General features: G+C 42.9%; 1 protein-coding gene across 1 annotated transcript; it reads left to right on the plus strand.

The window, feature by feature from the left end:
- The first annotated feature begins 8,154 nt into the window (after positions 1-8,154).
- dusp6 (dual specificity phosphatase 6) lies at positions 8,155-12,868 on the plus strand. The gene is made up of 3 exons (NM_001165367.1): positions 8,155-9,138; positions 9,348-9,782; positions 11,086-12,868. Exons 1-3 carry the CDS (start codon positions 8,739-8,741, stop codon positions 11,397-11,399), a joined length of 1,149 nt encoding a protein of 382 aa, NP_001158839.1. The 5' UTR covers positions 8,155-8,738; the 3' UTR covers positions 11,400-12,868.
- Positions 12,869-17,632: the final 4,764 nt, after the last annotated feature.

Consider the following 17,632-nt stretch of genomic DNA (forward strand, 5'->3'; position numbering starts at 1 on the left):
TGTGACCCTGCACATTGACTCTCTACCGGTACCCCTTGTATATAACCTCGCTACTATTATTTTATAGTTGCTGTTTAATTATTTGTTATATTTGTATTTTGTTTTATTTTTGTATTTTATATATTTTTTCAGTTTATTTTAGTAAATACTTTCTTAACACTTATTTTTCTTAACTGAATTGTTGGTTTAGGTACTTGTAAGTAAGCATTTCACTGTAAGATCTACAACGGTTGTATTCGGCATATTTTGATTTGATTAAAATATGCACACACACACCTATTTTTGCAGTGGTTCTTTGTTTATCCTAGTGTCAATAGTTCCAGCATTATGACCATAACATTGGCATGGCCACCTGCTTAGGCTGCTTCTTTTCATATATATCTTTTCCATTCTACCATTCCATTCTGGCCCCAAAAGGGAAATGGGAACCACACTACACAGTACATTACATGGGTTTAAAACCTGAGTAAATACCTAGTAAGTACTGTAATAACAGCATTACATGCATCTTTACTTGTAAACCAGAATAAGTTATGCATGTAACTGTTAGTACTTACAGTTGAAGTCGGAAGTTTACATACACATTAGCCAAATACATTTAAACTCAGTTTTTCACAATTCCTGACATTTAGTCCTAGTAAAAATTGCCTGTTTTAGGTCAGTTAGGATCACCACTTCATTTTAAGAATGTGAAATGTCAAAATAATAGTAGAGAGAATGATTTATTTCAGCTTTTATTTCTTTCATCACATACCCAGTGGGTCAGAAGTTTACATACACTCAATTAGTATTTGGAATCATTGCCTTTAAATTGTTTAACTTGGGTCAAACGTTTCGGGTAGCCTTCCACAAGCTTCCCACAATAAGTTGGGTCAATTTTGGCCCATTCCTCCTGACAAAGCTGGTGTAACTGAGTTAGGTTTGTAGGCCTCCTTGCTCGCACACACTTTTTCAGTTCTGCCCACAAATTTTTCCATAGGATTGAGGTCAGGGCTTTGTGATGGCCATTCCAAAACCTTGACTTTGTTGTCCTTAAGCCATTTTGCCACAACTTTGGAAGTATGCTTGGGGTCATTGTCCATTTGGAAGACCCATTTGTGACCAAGCTTTAACTTCCTGAATGATGTCTTGAGATGTTGCTTCAATATATCCACATCATTTTCGATCCTCATGATGCCATCTATTTTGTGAAGTGCACCAGTCCCTCCTGCAGCAACGCACCCCACAACCTGATGCTGCCACCCCCGTGCTTCACGGTTGGGATGGTGTTCTTCGGTTTGCAAGCATCCCCCTTTCTCCTCCAAACATAACGATGGTCATTATGGCCAAACAGTTCTATTTTTGTTTCATCAGACCAGAGGAAATTTCTCCAAAAAGTACGATCTTTGTCCCCATGTGCAGTTGCAAACCATAGTCTGGCTTTTTTATGGCAGTTTTGGAGCAGTGGCTTCTTCCTTGCTGAGAGGTCTTTCAGGTTATGTTGATATAGGACTTGTTTTACTGTGGATATAGATACTTTTGTACCTGTTTCCTTCAGCATCTTCACAAGGTCCTTTGCTGTTGTTCTGGGTTTGATTTGCACTTTTCGCACCAAAGTACGATCATCTCTAGGAGACAGAACGTGTCTCCTTCCTGAACGATATGATGGCTGCGTGGTCCCTTGGTGTTTATACTTGCGTACTATTGTTTGTACAGATGAACGTTGTACCTTCAGGCGTTTGGAATTTGCTCCCAAGGATGAACCAGACTTGTGGAGGTCTACAATTTTTTTTCTGAGGTCTTGGCTGATTTCTTTTGATTTTCCCATGATGTCAAGCAAAGAGGCACTGAGTTTGAAGGTAGGCCTTGAAATACATCCACAGGTGCACCTCCAATTGACTCAAATGATGCCAATTAGCCTATCAGAAGCTTCTAAAGCCATGACATAGTTTTCTGGAATTTTCCAAGCTGTTTAAAGGCACAGTCAACTTAGTGTATGTAATGTAAACGTCTGACCCACTGGAATTGTGATACAGTGAATTATAAGTGAAATAATCTGTCTGTAAACAATTGTGGGAAAAATTACTTGTCATGCACAAAGTAGATGTCCTAACCGACTTGCCAAAACTATAGTTTGTTAACAAGAAATGTGTGGAGTGGTTGAAAAGCGAGTTTTAATGACTCCAACCTGAGTGTATGTAAACTTCTGACCTCAACTGTACATACTTGTTACATTGAAAGTTACATACTCCCTTATTAACCCATATTTACATGATTCCCCTCCACTTACGCTGAAATAATGCCTATGCAATGGAAAGTTATGCCAAAATGTGTTGAACACACAGAGGATGTTTCTCAACGCTGGAGTAAGGATGTGAAGGTTAGAAACCGGGGAGGACAGTGAGACTGACAGAAGTGGATCAAAGGAAGAGGATGTGGACTCCCAGCAAAGTGGAAATCTTGCTCTCTTTCTCCACACATACACACATACACACACACGCAACGCATACACACACTCGTTCTGGCCCACCCCCACTGTGCATGACCCTTGACCTACTGGGTCTTTGTGAGAGCTATGCTCCTGTTTTACACATATACACACACACACACCGGCGCAACAACAGAGGGCCCCGACGCAGTGCAGAGACAGAGTGATGGGGCCAACTGATAAGAGTAGAGACGCCATTGTCTCCGGAGTGCCTAGACTAGGGTGTGTGTGTGTGTGTGTGGCCTCTCACGAAACCACATTGGTCACCCCACCTCTGCCTTAGAGCCGCAGGAAAGCAGAGTGGTGTGTGCGTGTGTGTGAGATTGTCAGGGGGACAGATCCTCATTCCATCCCATTACAGGAAGTGTGTCTGGTGTGTGTGCTGCCCTGTGGTTCTCCAGACCCCATTTGTTCCTGTTGTCAATATGAAGGCCCCTGTATTTCCATTTCAATAGATGTGGAGAGAGCGTGCGACAGGGCCCGTCTCCACTATCAATCAGAGCCTTGATCTCAGTCCCATCACCAGCATCTCAGGCTCCAACCGGAATGTAACCTGCTGCTCATTTGGGCACATGGAAAATGGTGCCCTATTCACCTTGCTTGGGTCAAAGATATTGTTATCTGAAATGTATGAGTTGTCACTGAAGTAAGTGCATATTATCAAATCAAAATCCAATCAAATTGTATTTGTCACAACAGGTCACAACCTTACCGTGAAATGTTTACTTACAACCCCTTAACCAACAATGAGATTTTAAGACAAATAAGAGTTAAGAAAATATTTACTAAATAAACTAACGTAAAAAATAAAAGCGCAACAATAAAAGAGCAACAACAAGGCTATATACAGGGGGTACCGGTACAGAGTCAATGTGCGGGGCACCGATTAGTCGAGGTAATTGAGATAATATGTACATGTAGGTAGGGGTAAAGTGACTATGCATAGATAATAAACAGTGAATAGCAGTAGCGTAAAATGCAAATAGTCTGGGTAGCCTATTTGATTAGCTGTTCAGCAGCCTTATTGCTTGGTGGTAGAAGCTGGTAAGAAGCCTTTTGGACCTTTACTTGGCGCTCCGGTAGCGCTTGCCGTGCCATAGCAGAGAGAACAGTCTAAGACTAGGGTGGCTGGAGTCTTTAGCAATTTTTATGGCCTTCCTCTGACACCACCTGGTATAGAGGTCCTGGATGGCAGGGAGCTTGGCCCCATTGATGTACTGGGCCGTACGCACTGCCCTTTGTAGCGCCCTGCGGTCGGAGGCTGAGCAGTTGCCATACCAGGAGGTGATGCAACCAGTCAGGATGCTCTCGATGGTGCAGCTGTAGAACTTTTTGAGGATTTTTCTGTTTGTATGTGAGTAACGTACATATTTGTGTGTGTGTGTGTGTATTTGCACGACAATGTGTGTCTGTCTATTTGGGTAGGCTACTGCAGATTACATCATTGATGTTATAACAGGAGATAGACTGCAGTTGTTATCAACCAGTGACAGTAGTCTGACAGGTCTCTGTTGTTATCAGTGACAGTAGTCTGACAGGTCTCTGTTGTTATCAGTGACAGTAGTCTGACAGGTCTCTGTTGTTATCAGTGACAGTAGTCTGACAGGTCTCTGTTGTTATCAGTGACAGTAGTCTGACAGGTCTCTGTTGTTATCAGTGACAGTAGTCTGACAGGTCTCTGTTGTTATCAGTGACAGTAGTCTGACAGGTCTCTGTTGTTATCAGTGACAGTAGTCTGACAGGTCTCTGTTGTTATCAGTGACAGTAGTCTGACAGGTCTCTGTTGTTATCAGTGACAGTAGTCTGACAGGTCTCTGTTGTTATCAGTGACAGTAGTCTGACAGGTCTCTGTTGTTATCAGTGACAGTAGTCTGACAGGTCTCTGTTGTTATCAACCAGTGACAGTAGTCTGACAGGTCTCTGTTGTTATCAACCAGTGACAGTAGTCTGACAGGTCTTTGTTGTTATCAACCAGTGACAGTAGTCTGACAGGTCTCTGTTGTTATCAGTGACAGTAGTCTGACAGGTCTCTGTTGTTATCAGTGACAGTAGTCTGACAGGTCTCTGTTGTTATCAGTGACAGTAGTCTGACAGGTCTCTGTTGTTATCAACCAGTGACAGTAGTCTGACAGATCTCTGTTGTTATCAGTGACAGTAGTCTGACAGGTCTCTGTTGTTATCAGTGACAGTAGTCTGACAGGTCTCTGTTGTTATCAGTGACAGTAGTCTGACAGGTCTCTGTTGTTATCAGTGACAGTAGTCTGACAGGTCTCTGTTGTTATCAACCGTGACAGTAGTCTGACAGGTCTCTGTTGTTATCAGTGACAGTAGTCTGACAGGTCTCTGTTGTTATCAGTGACAGTAGTCTGACAGGTCTCTGTTGTTATCAGTGACAGTAGTCTGACAGGTGTCTGTTGTTATCAGTGACAGTAGTCTGACAGGTCTCTGTTGTTATCAGTGCAGTAGTCTGACAGGTCTCTGTTGTTATCAGTGACAGTAGTCTGACAGGTCTCTGTTGTTATCAACCAGTGACAGTAGTCTGACAGGTCTCTGTTGTTATCAGTGACAGTAGTCTGACAGGTCTCTGTTGTTATCAGTGACAGTAGTCTGACAGGTCTCTGTTGTTATCAGTGACAGTAGTCTGACAGGTCTCTGTTGTTATCGGTGACAGTAGTCTGACAGGTCTCTGTGTTATCAACCAGTGACAGTAGTCTGACAGGTCTCTGTTGTTATCAGTGACAGTAGTCTGACAGGTCTCTGTTGTTATCAGTGACAGTAGTCTGACAGGTCTCTGTTGTTATCAGTGACAGTAGTCTGACAGGTCTCTGTTGTTATCAGTGACAGTAGTCTGACAGGTCTCTGTTGTTATCAGTGACAGTAGTCTGACAGGTCTCTGTTGTTATCAGTGACAGTAGTCTGACAGGTCTCTGTTGTTATCAGTGACAGTAGTCTGACAGGTCTCTGTTGTTATCAGTGACAGTAGTCTGACAGGTCTCTGTTGTTATCAATGACAGTAGTCTGACAGGTCTCTGTGTTATCTTTTCTGGGGTGTCTGGAACTTTCTCTCCATTAGTGGCCCACCAAGGAACTTACAAGAAGTTAAATATCAGGAACAGCTCATAGTTAGAGAAAGATAAGCCGCTGCACTGTTCAACCAAGACACAATATCACACACACAGACACACACACAGACACAGACCCTCCCTCTCCAACCCCATCTGTACAGCGTCACAGCTCCAGTCCAGACCCCACAACTCCTAGATACAGGGAGCTTTTGTGAACGAACAAAGGATTTCCTGGTCAGTCAACAAGCACCCAGTGGCTGAGAAACAAGGAGGAGGGCAAGTAGATTAACAGGAGGGAGGGAGGGAGGGAGGGAGGGAGGGAGGGAGGGAGGGAGGGAGGGAGGGAGGGAGGGAGGGAGGGAGGTGAATGGAGAAAGGGAGGAAAATAGGGAGAGCGAGAGAAGGGAGAGAGAAAGCAGTTTGGGGGAGATCAAAAAATGGAGGCTATAGAGAAAGAGGGAAGGGAGAGAGGGTGGATGGAGAAAAGGGGGCAGGGGGCATTTGTTCCTGAAAGAGAGAATGTATTTGAACCTGAAAGGAAATAGCTTGGCTCCATTCAGCCAGAGCACTGTCTACTAGGGGACTATTTGAATGTGACAGGGGGAAGGGCAAAGGTCTGCTGCTTCACATTTCGTATGTTAACTGCTCTGAAAATGTACACACATGCCTCTGCCTGAGAGGATCCGGTATATGTGTGTGTGTGTGTGTGTGTGTGTGTGTGTGTGTGTGTGTGTGTGTGTGTGTGTGTGTGTGTGTGTGTGTGTGTGTGTGTGTGTGTGTGTGTGTGTGTGTGTGTGTGTGTGTGTGTGTGTGTGTGTGTGTGTGTGTGTGTGTGTGTGTGTGTGTGTGTGTGGATAGCCCTGTGCACTATTTACTCTAAAAATAAGATTATTTTGTTCAATTCTGTATATCAGATACAGACAGCTAAGGCAAAAGATTATCACTATTGTCACCATAACCTGGCATGTTATGTTTTGTAATGACATTGTTATGAAGGCTTTTTAACAACTTAAGTCAACATTTAACAAGTCAAAATGTTTTGATTTATGTTTGAATTTAGGGAACTCTCCCTCTATTGTTCACTTACAAAAAAGTTTAAATGTTGTATAATTAATATAGAAACATTCTTAGGTATTAAAATTCCCTCCCTGCATATGGCGTCTGTTTTGTTGTTCCGTTTTTGGATTAGTTGGGAGGATTTTAGATGATCAAATAATCAGCAGCTATGGTTCATTGGAGTAACCACATTCATTTGTGCAATCTTATTGGCAATGTATTTATGCCTACACAAACTTGGCGTGGAAGTTAAAATTCCGTACTAAGTAGCAAAGAAATATGTATTCATTGAGGTAATCATGTGTAGGAAAGTCCGTTGGAATGCCCGATTCCACCGCTGATTGGCCTTCTAGTGTTTATTAATGGGACATCATTTAGATTTAGCACGGCCATTAGCGGGTCCAAAGGATCGAACAGTTGCTTTTGATGACACAGTAAACGTTGGTTTCGTTATTACTGAGTCAAAACCACATGTGTATGTTATAATGCTGTAGATCCGGTTGACTGTAGTGAAATTATGTGGTTTTGATGTAGTCTTTTAATTGTATGTTTGTTTTATCAGAGAGAGAGATCGAGAGAAAAATAGAGATTTTCATAATAAAATGGAAATTGCACCCACACAAAGCTCTGGAGCCGAAGGAGTAGTGTAACGAACGGATAAAAATAGACCCAGACGAGAGGTGCTATAGCATCCAACCCACGCACTTCTGTTTCAGAAAACCAACATATTTATTAATCATCTGTGGCTGCGTTTACACAGGCAGACAATTCTGATTGGTTTTAATAATTGGTCTTTTGACTAATCAGATCAGATCTGAAAAAGAGCTTATGTGAAAATATATGATGTGATTGGTCAAAAGACCAATTAGTTGGGAAAAATATCAGAATTGGGCTGCCTGTGTAAACGCAGCCTGTGTATCCTAGGCTAGCATATAGGCCTACATACTGCAGGTGCATTTTTGGCACGGATACTGGAATGAAGCATGCGTTATGAACAGCCTTTCGCGCCCAATAGGCCTACATTGGAATCTACTTTACAAAGCATGTTAAATTAGAAGACCAAATGAATTGCAATATATGAATTAAATAATTACATCCTTTAACATTTTATGGAATCATAAAAATAGTTTATTTAATTGACAAAAATTACAACAATAAAAAATAAATACATTCACTGGGGTTCCAAAATTCAATCATGCCTCCTGTCCCCAAATAAATCGTCTCTAAAACTCCGCCTCACCGTGCAATAAACCTGTCATAGCGCAACTTCGGCATTAAGAAATCTGAGCACAAGGTAGGATCCCCCTCTACGCACTAAAGTAATACCCTCTCCTTCCTTCCCCCTGCAGTGCCGCTTCTGTTTGTTTGCACTCACTTTATCCGGAGCGGAAATTCTTAGCCTTTTTTTTTTTTGTGAATGACAAAGTTATTAACAATTCATCACCACAGTCCGTTCCAACCGGCCCCGTTTCCAGGGCGACGACTGCTCGGCACCCTCTGATTGGCTGGCGGATATAATGTATCCATTGAAACGCCTCGGGTTTGTAACCATTCACTAGTTTGGCGCTGCAGAGAGCACATCGACGACCCAGTGTCGACAACAACAAAATACGCTTATTCACAACGAGAACGTTGGGAATAGACGACAACAGAAATAATTATTGGAAATTCAAGTGCTTTGCATCTGTAACTGAACTGCAATCAATCCCTCTTATTTAGATTTTTACAGAAGAATAATATTTTCTATGCGAAAGCGGCAGTTATATAACACGAAGACAACGTCAGTGCTGGCCAGTGAGTCATTGATAAATACATGGGACATTCTTCACGCAGCTGCATGAATGAGTGTTACTGCTAGTGTAGGCCTATAGGCAATCTACAGTCGGATATTTAAGAAACAATCTTGTTTTGTTGATTTCGTTTCAAACTAGGCCTACAAAACCGCCAAGGTCGTGAGAAATACAATATATCCTTTTTAATTTCTTAAATTATTCCAGAATATATTTTATCTCGATCAGTCTGCGTTGCCATTTCTTCAATGATCCAGTCCTCATAACGTTCTGTTGTTGTGGACGTTTTTTTGCGGTAGCCTAAAGGGACCAAGCACATAATTTTCCTGCAGTGAAGTGACAATTGTTTTTTGTTGCTAAATGCTTGACAAGCTCAAGCCCGTTCAGTTCGAATCGGTAATGGCTATCAGCAAGACCGTGGAGTGGCTGCAGGAGCACCTCAAGACGCGCAAAGACTGCCTATTGGTAATGGACTGCAGAGCGCAGGAGCTATACGAGTCCTCGCACGTCGAAACGGCGATTAACGTGGCCATCCCGAGTCTGATGCTCCGGCGGCTGAAGAAGGGCAATCTTTCCATCAAGTCCTTGCTCTCAAACGGCGAGGACCGGGAGAGATTTGCGCGGAGGTGCAAGACGGATACCATTGTGCTATATGACGAATACAGCAGGGAATGGAACGAAAATGTCAACGGGGGCTCGGTGCTGGGCTTGCTCCTGAAGAGGATGAAAGACGAGGGCTACAAAGCTTTTTACCTTGAGGGTGAGTTTTGTTATTCTTTCCAGAAGCACACATTTCACACTAAAATGTAGGCCTAATTTGGTGAATAATAATGAATAAGTGATATTTTGGATGCATTTTGCGCAAAAACGCATAGGATAATGCAAGTGTGTTAGGTCACAACATAGAGTAGCCGAGGCCTGTTTTTATCAATGGATTTGTCTAACACTATTATTTCATTCACCTTACAGGTGGTTTCAGCAAATTCCAAGCCGAGTTCCCTGCCCAGTGCGAGACCAATCTGGTCGGCTCTTTCAACAGCAGTTCTCCTACGGCCCAGGTGCTCGGCCTCGGGGGGCTGCGGATAAGCTCAGACTCCTCGGATATCGAGTCCGACATCGACCGAGACCCGAGCAGCGCCACAGACTCAGACGGCAGTCCCCTCTCCAACCCTCAGCCCTCCTTCCCAGTGGAGATCCTCCCGCACCTCTACCTGGGCTGCGCCAAGGATTCCACCAACCTGGATATTCTGGAAGAGTTTGGCATCAAGTACATTCTGAACGTGACTCCCAACCTGCCCAACATGTTCGAGAACGCAGGGGAATTCAAGTACAAGCAGATCCCCATCTCAGATCACTGGAGCCAGAATCTGTCACAGTTCTTCCCAGAGGCCATTGGCTTCATAGGTAAGCACAATAACGTCTATTCAAGCACACTGATAGCTCTCAAATTATATTTTACACACAACAATTGATTTTAAGATGCACGGTTAATATATATATATATATAAAGCAGGCTTATTTTACATCACCACAGAATGAATTGAGGGTAATAAATGTAGTTGTATATTTACGCCTATATAGCAATGATTGGCCTAACAAGTGAAAGAAAGCCACAGGCCCACAGTACAGGCATCTTATTAGTAAGATATCTTCATATCACCAGGAAGTTATTTAGTTATTGTTGTGAAATTTGGATTATAGGTGTCCTTGGGTACGGGAAAAAAAAATGTATGAAATGTATGCATTCACTACTGTAAGTCGCTCTGGATAAGAGCGTCTGCTAAATGACTAAAATGTAAATGTAAAAAAAATGGGTACTTTCTTATTAAGTCAGTTAAGGAGGGATTTACAGAGGGAACAAGATTCATGCCATTGTGCCAAGCAGATAAATACTATTCTAGCTGTATGGTCCTTACTATAAACTGCTCCCAATTACAATGATTAAACTTCAATGGAATACTTCCTGTCTGCTTTTTTGTCTGCAGCCGGGGCCTAGCTTACCCCCAGCCTTGTGTAATTGTAATACAAAGGCCTGTGTGGAAATTGGAGAGGGGGAAGGAGGGGGGTAATTTGAACACAACAGGAAGGAAACGGCCATTGAAAGTAATCTAGGACAGTGCTGCGATGTTTTCCTTTCACAAAGAGAGCCATTTACAGGCTCTGTTGACATCCTGTAAGCCCTGACAGGGTGCCCTCATGACTCCTACGTTTACACGCCCAAATGGCACCATTGTCAAGTAACCGGGCAGGCTGAAGAATGACTTGATAGAGCGTTAATAGTACATTTCCAAGTCGTGGTACTCCTGACCAAATTAAAGAATGTCGGCTCTGTTTATGCGCAGAGTACGCAGAGTACCAGACCGCAGCCGTTTGTTGATTGACGTGTGCGGGAGACTGTTACGATCATTTCAGACTTCTGCTGCTTAACCGTGGAACTGGCCCAGTCAATGTTGACTACAACCGATTAGCATTTAGCACTACAGCATTAACTGTAGTGTAGAGTCTACTACTTGAATGTGACTGTTGTTTTGTCACAACAGGCATTGTTTTATCTGGTTTCCCTTACACTAGTCCCTTCACAGTAGGCATTTCTCATTTTCAGAATATCTATCTGTTTTTGTCTTGCTGTGTTTTCTCTAAATACAAATTATGAATATCTGACAAAAGTCTGTAACTTGTTCTTCCTCTTTGTTCCTCTCCTTCTCAGATGAGGCCCGCGGTCAAAAATGTGGCGTCCTGGTCCACTGTCTGGCCGGCATCAGCCGTTCTGTGACGGTAACCGTAGCCTACCTCATGCAGAAGCTCAACCTGTCCATGAACGACGCCTACGACATCGTCAAGATGAAGAAGTCCAACATCTCGCCCAACTTCAACTTCATGGGCCAACTCCTGGACTTTGAGCGCACCCTGGGCCTGAAGAGCCCCTGCGATAACCGGGTGGTGACCCCCACACAACCTCTGTACTTCACCACCCCCACCAACCACAACGTCTTCCAGCTGGACCCACTGGAGTCCACGTGAGGCAGCGCCACCATCACCCCCTTACTGGCTCAGAGGTGTAATGAAACCTCCTGAAACGCTGAAATGTTTCTCTACTTTATTTCCATCACCTGTTGTGACACGGTGACATCATGCCGTTGTTGACACAGTTGGCTTGAGGTGACAGCTGCCAAGCATGGACTCTGAAGGGGGCACGTGGTTGATCTGCCCGAGGGCTCACAAGCAGCTGCTGCAAAAATGGGAACAGATAAAGAAAGAAAGAGAAAAGAGGGGAAGCGAAGAAAGACAAAGCACATGAACTTTCTAGAACCCTATATTGCTATTGGACTCGATGAGGTTTTTGCCCCCCAAAAATTCTGTCAATGCTTTGAAAGAGATGTTAAGTGGTCTGATGGTCTGGTGTATGTTTAGCTTCACGACGAAAGGCTGGTGTGCCAAAGAAACATGATTGTTCTATCTGAACATATATATGATTATAAATACTTTTTTGTTTTTTGGGCTAGCACTTGTACCTTCATAATTTTTGTTGGGGTGCATATTACTTGTCTTCAGTGAAGACTTGCCTGTTCGGGGTTGAAACATCCCCGGTTAGACGGCACAGTATATTGAACTCGATTTTACATGTGTGGAGTCATTTTAATCATTTATACAAGTGTATATATCTTAATATAAAAGACAATACAGTAAAGCCTTGTTCTTGTCTAGTATATACCCTTTGCAACAAGTGGGTACTGATTATTCTTTTTTTGAAATCTTATTTTATGTAAGCAAACAAACTGTATATTGATCAGTATCTAAGTTTATTATGCCAAAAAATGTAGTAGGTTTTCCAAGAATCGTAAAATTGTGTATGTATATATATATCATATTCGCTTTATATGTAATTTCAGCCGACAGGCCTTTTTTGCCCCCACCCTCACACAAATCAGTCACCTTGGTTGTATGCCTTAGTTCTGTACATAGATGTGTTATTGTGCATTAACCCTCAAAGGGCTTTCCCCGAGCTATGCTTTCACCTCCTATCACAATTCTACCCGAATTGAACCATAGCAAAATAATTCTACATCAAATCGCTGAAACTGTCAGTGCATGCCTATGTTAAGAAATGTGAGTTGTAAATTTGTTAAGTTTGGTGGAAATACCTTTAATGAAGCCAATTTGAGATGGCGACTTTCTGTTGTTGTTTAGTGAGGAACAATTAGGGTTAATGCAAATGAATGCTTATCTGTGTTCAAGGCTTACAAAGTCTGGGAGATGTTGACAAAAAAGGAGGCCTTGCCTCTTCAGGGAAATTCTGTGAAATGCAGTTTTTTGTTGTTTTAGAAAATAATCAAAATTATGGGTGGATTTGGCTTTCTCTCGTTCCTGAGAGAAGAACTGTCTGTGGGAGAAGCCATCTTGGTTTCAACCCTCACCACTCCTCAAGTCCACACTCCTGTCTTACGAATGTAAAGAAATGATAAGTTATTAATAAATTACTATTTTGTCTACTTCCTTCTAACAATGTCTTTCTTAATTTCTCGACAGTTTGTAGAAGTTTTTCACACAGTGTTCAAACAGTGGTCAGGTCACACAGTGTTCAAACAGTGGTCAGGTCACACAGTGTTCAAACAGTGGTCAGGTCACAGTGTTCAAACAGTGGTCAGGTCACACAGTGTTCAAACAGTGGTCAGGTCACACAGTGTTCAAACAGTGGTCAGGTCACAGTGTTCAAACAGTGGTCAGGTCACAGTGTTCAAACGGTCAGGTCACAGTGTTCAAACAGTGGTCAGGTCACACAGTGGTCAGGTCACAGTGTTCAAACAGTGGTCAAGTCACACAGTGTTCAAACAGTGGTCAGGTCACAGTGTTCAAACAGTGGTCAGGTCACAGTGTTCAAACAGTGGTCAGGTCACACAGTGGTCAGGTCACAGTGTTCAAACAGTGGTCAGGTCACACAGTGTTCAAACGGTGGTCAGGTCACAGTGTTCAAACAGTGGTCAGGTCACAGTGTTCAAACAGTGGTCAGGTCACAGTGTTCAAACGGTCAGGTCACAGTGTTCAAACGGTCAGGTCACAGTGTTCAAACAGTGGTCAGGTCACAGTGTTCAAACAGTGGTCAGGTCACACAGTGGTCAGGTCACAGTGTTCAAACAGTGGTCAGGTCACACAGTGGTCAGGTCACAGTGTTCAAACAGTGGTCAGGTCACACAGTGTTCAAACGGTGGTCAGGTCACAGTGTTCAAACAGTGGTCAGGTCACACAGTGTTCAAACAGTGCTCAGGTCACAGTGTTCAAACAGTGGTCAGGTCACACAGTGTTCAAACAGTGTTCAGGTCACACAGTGGTCAGGTCACACAGTGTTCAAACAGTGGTCAGGTCACAGTGTTCAAACAGTGGTCAGGTGGTCAAACAGTGCTCAAACAGTGGTCAGGTCACACAGTGTTCAAACAGTGCTCAGGTCACAGTGTTCAAACAGTGGTCAGGTCACACAGTGTTCAAACAGTGGTCAGGTCACAGTGTTCAAACAGTGGTCAGGTCACAGTGTTCAAATAGTGGTCAGGTCACACAGTGTTCAAACAGTGGTCAGGTCACAGTGTTCAAACAGTGGTCAGGTCACAGTGTTCAAATAGTGGTCAGGTCACACAGTGTTCAAACAGTGGTCAGGTCACAGTGTTCAAACAGTGGTCAGGTCACAGTGTTCAAACAGTGGTCAGGTCACAGTGTTCAAATAGTGGTCAGGTCACACAGTGTTCAAACAGTGGTCAGGTCACAGTGTTCAAACAGTGGTCAGGTCACACAGTGTTCAAACAGTGGTCAGGTCACACAGTGACATATTTACGTAAGTGTACTTCCAACTCCTCGGTTAGACCAGTTCCACTTTAACCATCTGACATACAGTGTGTGTGTGTGTGTGTGTGTGTGTGTGTGTGTGTGTGTGTGTGTGTGTGTGTGTGTGTGTGTGTGTGTGTGTGTGTGTGTGTGTGTGTGTGTTCATGACAATTATCAGCCAGAAGGAGCCATTCACAAACATATGGCTGTCCTTTAACCACAAAGGTTGGGACATCTAGTCCCTCAAATGCAGCAGTTGTCCAATACAAATAGCACTTAACACATTGTCACACCCACAGAGTTGTATGACATGTCTCTGTCTGCCACATTATGTTCTTTTGGTTAAGTCCAAAATGTGACTGAACATGTACATAGAAGTACACACAGTGATTCCGGTCACACTGACTGACTGAATGATTGACTGACTCACTGAACGACAGTTTTTTCCAGGTATACCCAGGTTAGGGCTTTTTGGTACACACACACATACATTCCCGAAGGCACTTCCTGAAGGCGATGGCCTTTGAGCAAAGCAGCCCATCAAAGGGAACAAAGTCCCTAAACATAATGTTACCTGGCACTGGATGGCGTGGTGTGGTGCGTACCTGTCAAGACCTGGAGAGCATAGAGACGATCCTCACAGCTAAGCAGGAGATCATTTTCTCACGCAACACCAACTGCAGTTCACATCTTCAAATCATGACATGTCAGTGGAGTGACTGTGTCACGCACGCACGCACAGCCACACACATACACACACCTATTAGCAGATATAGGATACTGGAGTGTGTTAATGCTGTGATGTGGAGAGGAAGCAGGACTCTCTATGCATAGCTATAGGTAGCCAATTAAACTCAACTCCATGATTTATGATGGAGTTGAGCGGCAACTAGTGTGGGCGGACCGGCGCTCTGACGTCACATAAAATTATGTTTTTATAAAAAAACTACTTGTTTCATCACCCAAAGAATATCCCGCAATTACACAGAACAATGTTATTTTTTTGTTGAATTCAGTCAGAGCTCCAGTCCGTCCATGCTAGTCGGCGTTCAACTCCATGGTAAATCGTTGAGTTTAGTCAGCTCAACTATATAACTCTGTAGATTAGCTAATTATTTTAAGATGGAGGACCTAGGATTTCCATGTGCTATGATCTGAATCTACAAACAATGCATTTCCAACATCACTAAAATGTGAAACTACAGAACATAATGATTTAAGAATATTAAAGAGCTTTACACAAATGTTTTTACTCCACACCATCACAAACTTAGCACATTCAAATCATTTCTCAATAATACTGGATCCAACAGCGTACCAGAGAGAATATAGTGGTGACACCATACTAGAGTGACTATACTATAGTTAGTATCACTCTGACGTCATGATGGGTTGGTCTGATGATTGACAGCTAGGGGGAATGTGTAGTACGCCAGGCTCTCTGGGCCTCATGCTGGCTCTTCCTGTCCGCTGGCCTTTACTGTTTTAATGCCCCGCATTACAGGGCACAGGAAACTACCTCTCTATATATAGAAGGGTATGCGTATGGGGATGGGGACTGGCAACCTGACCCTTCACCCTTGCTCTCACATTTGGCACCTCTGTTGTGACATGACAAGCCATACAGGACTCTGGAGGGGGTGAGGGTGCAGGATGAGGGTGGTTGGTAGTTAAGTACAGTGCCTTAAGAAAGTATTCATCATACCCTTTGACTTATTCCACATTTTGTTGTGTTACAGCTTGAATTCAAAATGGATGAAATAGATTTTTTTTCTCACCCATTTTTTTCTACACACAATTCCTCATAGTGACAAAGTGAAGACACTGTGAAGATGCTGGTGGAAACCAGTATACAAGTATCTATATCCACAGTAAAACGAGTCCAATATCGACATAACCTGAAAGGCCCCTCATCAAGGAAGAAGCCACTTCTCCAAAACTGCCATAAAAAAGCCAGACTACGGTTTGCAACTGCACATGGGTACAAAGATCGTACTTTTTGTAGAAATGTCCTTTGTTTTGATGAAATAAAAATAGAACTGTTTGGCCATAATGACCATCGTTATGTTTGGAGGAAAAAGGGGGAGACTTGCAAGCCGAAGAACACCATCCCAACCGTGAAGCACGGGGGTGGTAGCATCAGGTTGTGGGGGTGCTTTGCTGCAGGATGGACTGGTGCTCTTCACAAAATAGATGGCATCATGAGGTAGGAAAATTATGTGGATATATTGAAGCAACATCTCAAGACATCGGTCAGGAAGTTAAAGCTTGGTCGCAAATGGTTCTTCCAAATGGACAATGACCACAAGCATACTTCCGAAGTTGTGGCAAAATGGTTTAAGGACAACAAAGTCAAGGTATTGGAGTGACCATCACAAAGCCCTGACCTCAATCCCATTGAAAATTTGTGGGCAGAACTGAAAATGCGTTTGTGAGCAAGGAGGCCTACAAACTTGACTCAGTTACACCAGCTCTCTCAAGAGGAATAGGCCAAATTTCATCCAACTTCTTGTGGGAAGCTTGTGGAAGGCTACCCAAAACGTTTGATCCAAGTGAAACAATTTAAAGGCAATGCTACCAAATACTAATTGAGTGAATGTAAACTTCTGAGCCACTGGGAATGTGATGAAAGAAATAAAAGCTGAAGTAAAATAAAATGGTGATCCTAACTGACCTAAGACAGGGAATTTTTACTAGGATTAAATGTCAGGAATTGTGAAAAACTGAGTTTAAATGTATTTGCCTAAGGTGTATGTAAACTTCCGACTTCAACTGTATATGTGCCATTCAGAGGGTGAATGGGCAAGACAAAAGATTAAAGTGTCTTTGAATGGGGTATGGTAGTAGGTGCCAGGCGCACCGGTTTGTGTCAAGAACTGCAACGCTGCTGTTTTTTTTTCTTACGCTCAACAGTTTCCCGTGTGTATCAAGAATAGTCCACCGCCCAAAGAACATCCATCCAAGTTGACACAACTGTGAGAAGCGTTGTAGTCAACATGGGCCAGTATCTCTGTGGAACCCTTTCGACACCTTGTAGAGTCCATGCATCAATGAATTGAAGCTGTTCTGATGGCAAAAAGGGGGGTGCAACTCAATATTAGGAAGGTGTTCTTAATGTTTTGTACACTCAGTGTACATTCATGCTACACACACATCACAACTGTTGCTACCAGACTCTTATTATACTGCTGAGTTTATACACTAGCCCTCATCCCCCCCCCTTCCTCAAAGCACAAGTAAATATTGGACTATAAATTGCCTTCGTGTATTATATTTATGCCAACATGTATTATTCTATTCTATTGAGACATTTACTTTATGTTCATATTCTAATATTTAATTATTTCTTATTGTTGCTGCGTTGTCGAGAAGGAACCTGCAAGTAAGCATTTCGTTGGACAATGTATACCATGCGTATCCCGTACATACGACTAATAAAACTT

The sequence above is a fragment of the Salmo salar genome, chromosome 10 (assembly GCF_965601325.2).
Source record: "Salmo salar chromosome 10, fSalSal1, whole genome shotgun sequence".
NCBI classification, from domain to species: Eukaryota; Metazoa; Chordata; class Actinopteri; order Salmoniformes; family Salmonidae; genus Salmo; species Salmo salar.